The sequence below is a fragment of the Ursus americanus genome, chromosome 18 (assembly GCF_024610735.1).
Source record: "Ursus americanus isolate L20-20 chromosome 18, mUrsAme1.1.p, whole genome shotgun sequence".
Lineage (NCBI taxonomy): Eukaryota > Metazoa > Chordata > Mammalia > Carnivora > Ursidae > Ursus > Ursus americanus.
Window position 1 is genome coordinate 47934997 of NC_142144.1, and position 9551 is coordinate 47944547.

The 9551-nt window shown below is 40.5% G+C and overlaps 2 protein-coding genes across 2 annotated transcripts in view; one reads left to right on the top strand and one right to left on the bottom strand.

The window, feature by feature from the left end:
• HAUS6 (HAUS augmin like complex subunit 6) overlaps positions 1-5956 on the top strand; it is a 40870-nt gene extending 34914 nt beyond the window's left edge. Inside the window, 3 exon segments of the mRNA XM_087869618.1 lie at positions 81-1121; positions 2408-2426; positions 2428-5956. Coding sequence (XP_087725744.1) covers positions 81-1121; positions 2408-2426; positions 2428-2467 — 1100 coding nt within the window. The 3' untranslated portion in view covers positions 2468-5956.
• A 1395-nt stretch (positions 5957-7351) lies between these two features.
• Positions 7352-9007, bottom strand: RRAGA (Ras related GTP binding A). The gene has a single exon (XM_045780367.2). The coding sequence runs from the start codon at positions 8741-8743 to the stop codon at positions 7802-7804; it is 942 nt and encodes a 313-aa protein (XP_045636323.1). The 5' UTR covers positions 8744-9007; the 3' UTR covers positions 7352-7801.
• Between the last annotated feature and the right edge of the window lie 544 nt (positions 9008-9551).

Genomic DNA, 9551 nt, shown 5'->3' on the forward strand with positions numbered 1-9551 from the left:
GAATGTGAGAAATGAAATTTTTAATTGCACGCTCTGTTTGGTAATATTAATAAATTGTGTTCCCCCCTTCATTTAATTAGTAAGTGAAATTAGGAGCTCATGGAGAAAAGCTGTCGAAATGGAAGATAACAGAAGTACAGAACCAATTCAGATGGATACCGAACAGAGAGAAGTATTGCCCGAATCCTTACCTGTGTTACATAATCCAAGAGAAATTAGCAGGACCAGCTTTCTCTCAGCAAGCACAGTATCCAGTTCTAGCCATTCCCATTTGCCTGAAGAGAAAGTTGTTTCAGATTGCCTAAAGTGTGTGCCTCAGAAACGTGTGGTGACCAGTCACATAGGTGGACCGTCAACACAAAATCAGTCAGATTTGTTAAGTAAGAAATTAATGTGCAAGCAAGGTTTGGAGTGTGCAGCGTTACAGAACAAGCTTTTAGAAACGAGCCAAACAGAGACAGTCTCCCCTGCTGTAGGTGATAGGAGAGTTGTGTTGGGTGGCAGTGAAGAGGAGTCTTCTCTGGACCACTTGCAAGCTTCTTACAAGGAACCTTTCATGCATAAAAGTATGTTATGGGACTCTTTTCAAGTTTCAAGTGGAACTAGTTCCAGGAGTTTAAAGGATATTGATTTTGGCATATTACATGAAACTCTTCCAGAAGAAGTTGGTAACTTAAGTCTTAATAGCTCCAGTAGTACAGAGGCCAATTTTAAACTGGAGCCAAACAGTCCTATGCACAGTGGCATTTTTCCAGAAGATGTGGGAGAAAGACCAACTACTCCAGAATCGGACTGTAATTTACAGGCTATTTGTCATAGATATGAGGCTCTGAAAAAATCTCTATCCAAGAAAAGGGAAGAAAGTGACCTTTCTAATCCTGAAACACTTGAAGGACACAAACCAGAATTGAGCCCTCTTCCCACAAACGTGCAAACAGATGATATGCTTGACTTTTTGGGCACTCATGATTTGCACGTTGACTATACAAAACCATCTTTACGCATGTCCCTTGGTGAAAGAAAACGGTCTCTTTCACCACTAATTAAGTTTTCTCCAGTGGAACAAAGATTGAAAACCACAATACCATGTAGTCTTGGAGAACTTCTACCTAATTTAAAAGGTAAGATTTAACTAGACCTGTGCATATTGACCTATTGAATTTTTCTCTCAACGTCTCGTAACAGTAGTATGCATTGAATGCTCTATGGTCTTTATTGTTAATGGGATAAAATATGCTCTTTGTTCCTTCGACTAGGATGAGAGGAGTGAACCTCTCACTTCTATGGGTACTTTCAGAATCTCAAGTGATGGGCATATAGTTTACAGTTAGTGTGGGACGGGGATGGAAAATAAAACCCAAACCCTGAAACCTATTGCTTTTATAATACAAACTGTCAAAAGTAAATCTCGTCAAAATCTTGGCTAATGGAAGGTGGTTCTAGAAATGTTGAATAACACTATGTATGTTAAATATCATTCTTGTAATAGTATAATATCTGTAATTTGTTTTGACAAAAATTTGAGGGGGATGAGTGACAAAACAAGATAGGTTAGTGTCTTCGTTTCCTGGGGCTGCCATACAAAGTACCACAAACCGGGTAGCTTAAAACAACAGAAATTTGTTGTCTCTGGCTACAATAAGTTCTGAAGGCTTCAATCCAGAATCAGGGTGTTGGCAGGGCCGTGGTCCCTCTGAAGCCATCAGAGGAAGATCCTTCTCCCCTTTCCCAGCTTCTGGTAGCCACAGGTGTTCCTTGGCTTGTGGTGGCACAGCTGTAATCTCTGCCTCCACCTTCAGATGGCTTCCTCCTCTCTTGTATCTATGTGCCTTCTTTGTAAGGCCACGAGGCATATAGGATTAAGCGCCCACCCTGTTGCAGAATGACCTCATCCTAATGATGATATTTTTAATGACCCTTTTTCCAAATAAGGCCACATTCTGAGGTATTGAGGTTAGAAGTTCAACATGTCTTTTTGGGGGACACAGTTCACATGACATTATTAATTATTGAAGCTGGATAATGGATACATTGGGCTGATGATAATTCTATTTTTGTATGTTGAAAATTTTCATCATAGAGATTAAAAAAAAAACAACAACCCTGTTCTTAAAGCATGTTAGAGCAAATACGGCTCTGGTGATATAGATTCATTATATATCATTCTGATTTGCCTATGATAATTAAACACTGGTATATTGAAAAATATTCTAAGAGGGATGTATTGATACTCTCTGGAGAAAAGGTACCTCAGTGAGAATAATGGTAATTTTTATCATAGTTAATTATTCACATGTGAACGTTTTACATAAGATTGAAATTTGCTACTATTTGGAATCTGTCCTATTTAATTTTTTCTTTGTAATGTTTGATTATCCTTTTCTCTTTTTTAAAATCACCTTTGCAGAAGAAGAAATCTTGACTAAGCCTTGATACAAATGAATTTCCGTCAGACTTGAGGAGATGAAGCAGAAGCCCAATTAATTTAACTATGATGTATTTATATTTCGAGCAGTGTCACAGGATAAAAACAAATTTATAATGTAAATACATGTTGGAAGTATAACTCTTTCAAGGTCTGAAAAATCCTAAATAATGCCTTTTAGCAAACATTAGTTTTTAGGTAAAGAGAGTATGTTTGGATTTTCTCCTTGTATGGATCTGGGGTTAAAATGTGAAGTATTTGGGAAGCAGACATCAAGTTTTGTGAAGCCATTTTGGTTCCTCGAATAATTTGTAAGCATTAAGTAAATAGCAAAGTGTTAGTTTATTATAATTTCAGTTGATTAACAAACGAGTGGTTTTTGATATACTTTTATTAACTGGTTAACATAATAACCATTGAATACTGATCTTTCATTTTAGGGAAATACGTAACTTTTATTGTTTCTTTATGGAACATTATAGTACTAACCAAAAAAAAGTGAGAGAAGTAGTACCTTGGGATATGTAGTCAAGGTGAGCAAAGTTTAAGTTTGGGAAAGCTCTAAACAGGCTTAGTGATTATTTAAGTAGTAGGTTGGTCCTGGAAAATGTTCGATGGAATAAAGTGTATGTGATGATAAGTGAAGACTGGGGTAGAATGAATTTAGAAAAAAGGAAAAAGATGGAAGATGATTAGACACTTTTAAGGAACACTGTCAAACTATAAATCCATTCAATGGGTTGTACAGCAGATTTATATTTAGTCTAATTTAGACTTTGAGAATTTAACCCTAGTTTTATATTTTAACAGAAAAAAATGTAAATTAAAAATTTATTAGTCTCTGTTTACTGTTGTTGGTTTATTTGGGGGGGCATGGTTTTAAGGGAAAGCAGCTAATTTTTATGGTTTTACTTTCCTTTTCAAAAACCATCAGTATGTCACAGGCTATGAGTAGCTTCAGAATAACTTGAGAAAATTGAATTTGGGGTATTTGGGTCAGTGTCACAGTTAAGTCAGTGGTGAAGCTAGGATTTGACCCTATTTTCCTTCCTTAATATATCACGGGACCTTCTAGAAGTAACTAAAAGGCCAGGGTAAAGCATATGGCCACATGAGTTGGCCTCCTATTGACCTTGTGGACTGAATGGGAGTCAGAGGTGAGGCCTCTCGTATAGTAACATGCCTCACTCTCTGTGACCCCTGGCTGAGAAAATGGCTTGTCTCTACCATCCAGGTGTATACATGCCATCGCCCTGTGAACCAGGAGCAATGAGCATGCACTGGAAAGGTGATGGCACCTGCGGTACCCCTCTGTCCAGCCCCAGTTCTTAACCATCAAAACCTTGTCCATTTGTCAAGAAACCGGTAAGGAGAGGAGAGAAGTTGGAAGGGGAGAGTTCTGGAGGTGGATGGATTTTATTGTTCATCTCTCTTCATTCATTTTGGGTTTTCACTAAGTTGTTTGATCCCAGTTTGAAGGCCAGTCTTTTTGTGACAAAAGACTGAAGAAAAGCACATACAACTCCCTTATTTGCAGTGGGAAAAAAAGAGGAAGAGCAGTTTCTCTTAGGGTGCTATATTCCTTTATTAGTTAATACAACAAATCAGGGACTGGGAACAAATCAGATCTGGGAAACTATCCTGTAGTCTGCCATAAGAAAACCCACTACCCTGTAAATCCAAAATTCACATATTAGGGAGGAGGTAGGGCTATTAGCACCAAAACGTGCCAGGGCCATTCCTAGACATTAATACATATTGTTTCATTTAACTTCATAACTCTGCTGTCAGATAGTTGTGATTATACCTATTTTACAGACAGTGATACTGCAGCTAGGGAACTTAAATGACTTGTCTAAGGTGGACTCAAGGAATCATCTGGGATACGTCCTAAAAACTGTAGATTCTGTAGGTCTAAAATGGGGATTAAGAATCTACATTTTAAATATGCTTCTCTGGTAATTCTTAGGCTCAATAAAAAGACTGAGAATCATCCTGGGGGATATAGAGTCACATTTAGCCCTGGGGTATCTTCAAGAAGCAAGTATATTATTACATATGTACTGCTTTAGGAGTTAATTGATAAGGAAGCCCAAGTTCACCATTAAGGGTGGGAGGCCCTTATAATTACTGAGAATCAAAAGATCAAAATGTCTGTGGACAGTATGGATTGACAAAAACCACATTGTTAAGTGAGTCATACCTGGAATAGGTTGGGAGTTTTGGCATTCTTTCTTGTCCTTTATATGCCAGTAGTATCAACAAAAATATCTCTGATCTGTCATTTTCTCCTAAACCTTTGTGATTATGACCTAACTGCCTTTAGGCTCTTTCCTCTCCAGTATTGCTTGAATAGCTACCTTTTGACTTTAAGGGACTATTTTGATCACTTGGTTTAAAATTCCATTAATGGTTTATTGCTAATTCCAGAATAGAGTTAAAATTTAAAGGCATATTATGTCCCCTGTGTGGATTCCTCTATTCCGCTTCCACTGTTGTTTACCATTTTTTTACTGAACTGCTTTGATGAGCGTGGTTCTTTAGAAATCTTAATTCACGATTACAGCTGTCCTTTAAGGCTCAGACCAAATGTCACTTCCACCTTGAAGTCCTAATCTGTCCCTTCCATTCCGTTGACTTAGCCCTTCTCTAAAATCTGTAGTTTATCTTTTATTCATTTAGTATTTTTTACTTAGTGCTTTTATCATATTTTTTCATGGTTGTATGTGATCTTTCCAGTCATACTGAGGATATACATACAGACATACATACCTTTGGAGATGTAGGAGGTGTGTGTTCACACATAAATATCCTCAAGGGCCATGGATCATTTTTAGCAAATACTTACCTATGGAATTGTTTTGCCTTTTTTTGTGATGGGATTAAAATAACGGTATAGGGCTACTTCATAGCTGTAAATGTACTTTTTCTCATTACATTCATCGCAGATTATACGGAATGTACCTCATTTTATTCACTATTTGTAAGATAAAGGTGTAAATTGACTTGTGTGTCAACTTGAAACTTTAGTAACGAATGACAGAATGTCCTAATTGTTTTAAATGTTTAAAGAGGACAAGCATGTAATATTTAACGTGAAAAATGTTACCAAGTGGATTAAAGAGTATTTGAGGCTAAAAAAAAAAAAAACAACAAAACATTTTGGGGGAATTTAACTGAAAAAAATACAAGTATTTTGAAACCATTCTTTACCATGATCTATGAAGTCAGTTTTATCTAAGGGAAAAAAACAGGAATTCTTGAGAACTTTATAAAGGAAACCTTATTTTTTCCCTACTCTTAGAATTCTAAATTAAACAAAATAAATGTTTAAGGACATTTTCCTTAATGTAAAAGTACTTACAAAGGTAAAATTCTTTCACATTATCTTGCAGATCCATAGTTGCTTTCTCCTTAGGCACTGTGCAAGTCAATCCACATGCTATATTTAAAATATTTGTGAGTCCTCTATGGGACTATTTGTAAATATGTCCTATTTACTATAGACTTGAATAAACATTCAATATTATACCACCTGGCTCTGGAATTTCCTATATAGTATCAAAAAGAACCATGCCCTGCAAATCCTAGAATGAGCATGTATAAAGGTCTGCCAGTAATTTGATCAACAGAAATTTGAGAGGTTAAATGATTCAGGTAAATGAATTTTGTTACTGCCATTTTAATTTGATTTACTAAATGTGGTTATTTTAAAATGATTTTGAAAAGGAAATCTGTCCTTAAGTTTTTTAACATCTGGAGTCTTTTAACTTACTGCCAGAGGCCCTACATAGAAGAATTTAGAGTTGGTAACTTAGATCTGAATAGCTTCTTGCTCTTCATGGGTAGGGACTTTGTCATCCACAGCTGATGCTACAAAGGCCTTGGAAAAGCTAAAGCTCTATTACCTCTGTCTGTATTCAAAGGTAAGGTGTCCTTTGTAAAATGACTGGTGAGAAGAGTGGATCAGAGAGGTCTCTTGGCTCTAAAATACTTAGATTTCATTTAAAAGCATAAGGCAGTTGGAATAGGACATTTTAAGTGTTTTCTGATTTCACTATACCATACTGCCAATCTAAATTAGGAACCTTAGAATCCTTCCCTAAGAACTGGCAATCTAAGACTCTGATTCAGTATTCACCAATTTCCAGATGGATAAAGATGGAGAAGTGAATTTGCCCAAAGTGAACGAACACTGTTCTTTGAGAAGTCACTTCTGGGCTGCAGTTTCCTTAATCTGTAAAATTAGGGGAATTATATGAAGTGTACACCTGAAAAGCTAAGATTTTTAGGATGAACTTTTCTGTCAATGGAGGAAATAGTGGGGAGTAATGGACAGGAAAGGGGGTAGGTCTGCCTAGGTTCAGCTCTATCACCTTAATAAGGTCCTATCAGTTTTTTCACCTATTAAATAAAAGTAATCTACCTCAGGTTGTGGATTAAATAAGAAAATACACATCAAATATTTAAGAGTACCTGGTATTTAGTAAGGGCTCAAACATTTAGCTAGGCTTCAGTAATTTGGGAGTAGTCATTTAAGGGGTGGGGTTGGTAGGGGGAGGATGCTCAGGTGGTCGTATTGATAGCTGACATAGTACTGGGTATGTCGGGCACCATTCTAGATGCTTTCCATGTTGTTTTGATTATTTTTTAAAAACAATCCTGTAAGTAGTGCTACTCTTACCCACATTTCACAAATGAGGAAACAGCAGAATGAAATTAAGTACCTTGCTGAGTTCACAGAGCGAGCAAGTGCAGGGAGAAATGAACTCCACTCAGGTGGTCTAAGCCTCTTAGTTGCTCTGCTTACAGCTGCTATTCACTCTCGCTAAGGTGATAGGGACTAGATCACAAAAATTAAGATTTACCAGTTAAGCATTACTTGTGGGCAGTCAGAATCTTTAAATTATTTCAAATACGACCATATTTTAAATTGCTAACAGCAAATGTTTATTCATGATTGAAGCCAAGGATTTATAAATGCATTTTAATACCTTGCTGATAAAATAGTAACATTCCATCTTTGCAGTCTTGTCAGGAATACAGGAAGATACTGTAAAGGCTTTAATGTGTTTATCTATTATAACCAGGTAATCAGCACACACACACACACACACGCACGCACGCACACCACCTACTTTAGTGTTACACCATACCAACTTTTCAGAAAGGCCATCTTGAAGCTCTACTGGGTAACTGAGTAAATAGCGTCCAAGGGTTACAGACGGGGGAGTAGGGAAGAAAGAGATGGAAGTAGTAAGCAGCACACATTTCAAAGCCCACTTTTAAGCACAGGACATTATGAATATTAAAAAAAAAAAAGATGCGGGGGGGGGAAGGCAATTCAGCATTTTCAGAAAGGGCATTTGGCAATATTCAACGCATCAGGAGGCTGTGCTTGGGACCATCCACTCTCTCCAGCTTCTCAAAGTGTTTCCTGGCATTGCGAATGTTGATCAGAGTAGCTGCAGAAGGGATGGACGGATCCGACATAACCACCATCACGTACGTGTTTGATGTGAAGATGTCGATGAAAGCAGCGAAGTTAGAATTCCGAACTTCCATGCTCTGGAAAGAAGCGGCTAATTTACTGCAGCTCAGCTTGAACTGCTTAATGATGTTGCTGATCTTCTCAAACCGGTGGACATCACGCTGCTCTTTGCACTGGTAATGGGAAATGACCAAGAACGTAGCTCTCTCGAACAGCAGGACTTCGTCGGCTTCGATAATTTGGGCAAAATTCCTGAGGTTCATCTCCAGCTGCTGAACATTGGGAATCAGCTGATAGACAATACTGGACCAGGCTTTGTAGAGCGTTTCGTCCCAGATGGAGGTTCGAAAACAAGCGCATTCCAGTGGGCGAGACAAACGCCTCAGGTCTTCCTCTCGCTCTTTAAAAATCAGGTCACGCTGATCCTCCTGAACCAGATCCATTTTGTGCACCAGGCAGAAGATTTTGGCATCCGGGGAGTTCTGGAGGATGGCCTCCAGACACGACTGGTAATAGTGCATGTCCTTTTCCAGTTCGCGGCTCTCCACGTCAAACACGTAAATCAAAACCTCGACGTTACGGAAGATGTTGTCTCGCTGGCTGGTGAAGTAATTTTCCATGAAGGTGTCCTGACCGCCACAGTCCCACAGGTTGAGCACCAGGTTGCCCAGGAATCGGACGTGGGAGTGCTCCACATCAATGGTGGCACCCAGGCGCCGGGTGTCGCGGGCGATATAATTTGCAAAGATAATCGACCGCATACTGGTCTTCCCCGACCCGCTCTTCCCCATCAACAGCACCTTTTTCTTCATGGCTGTATTTGGCATCACCCGCCGGAGCCGCCGCGGAATGGGCCTCAGGGCGCGGCCTAACTGCAGCGCGGAGGGAGGGCGGGGTCGGGGCTGGCGGGCTCTCTGCAGGCCGGGCCGCGCAGCTGTGCGGTCGGGGCAGCCGAAAGCGAGCGATCTGGGCTGGAAAGGCCGAGGCGGGGCGAGCTCTTCCTCGGAGGCGAGCGCCCTGGGTGAGGCGGCTGCAGAGCTCCGGAGAAAAGCTCACCTTCCGGGAAACCGAGCCGCGGCGTCCCGGTTGCCACCCACTTCCGGCGGCGATCTCGCGAGAGCGTCGGCGCGCAGCGCTCAGGGCGCAAGGAGCTTAGAGAAAGTGCTCCTTTAATGAACGCGAGCAGGGGCCACCCGAAAGTGAAAATGGGAAGGGAACCCAGCACTCTGGTGTCGGTTTTCGTCTTTAAACTGGGTTTACGGTTGCAGGGTGTAAGTGTGCGGGCGGTTGGGAGAATGCTGCCATCTCGTGGCCAATGTCCCCCCACCCAGCATGGCACAGCACAGCACAACTCGCTTTCAGAGCGCGGTGTGCTCGGGTGGGTTTAGGTCAGGGCCGCGCGCAGGTGAGGTGGAGGAAGGCCGGACTTCTCAGCCCCGCGAGGCCTCCTCAGATTCCCTGTTTACTGCGGACGAGGGCAGCGTAAATGAACACGGCCGATGAGGGAAGTGAGACCGGGGAAAGTTAGGTGACTGCCCAGGGCTACACGGTGAGATGGTAGTAAATCCCTACTGGGAGATGTACTGACTCCCAGTTAGTGCTTTTTCCACTTGGAAGCATGTTCCATTCTCACAG

What these genes read in the sequence shown, in the direction of transcription:
- RRAGA (XM_045780367.2), bottom strand. Translation starts at nt 8,743, where the DNA reads ATGCCAAATACAGCCATGAAGAAAAAGGTGCTGTTGATGGGGAAGAGC.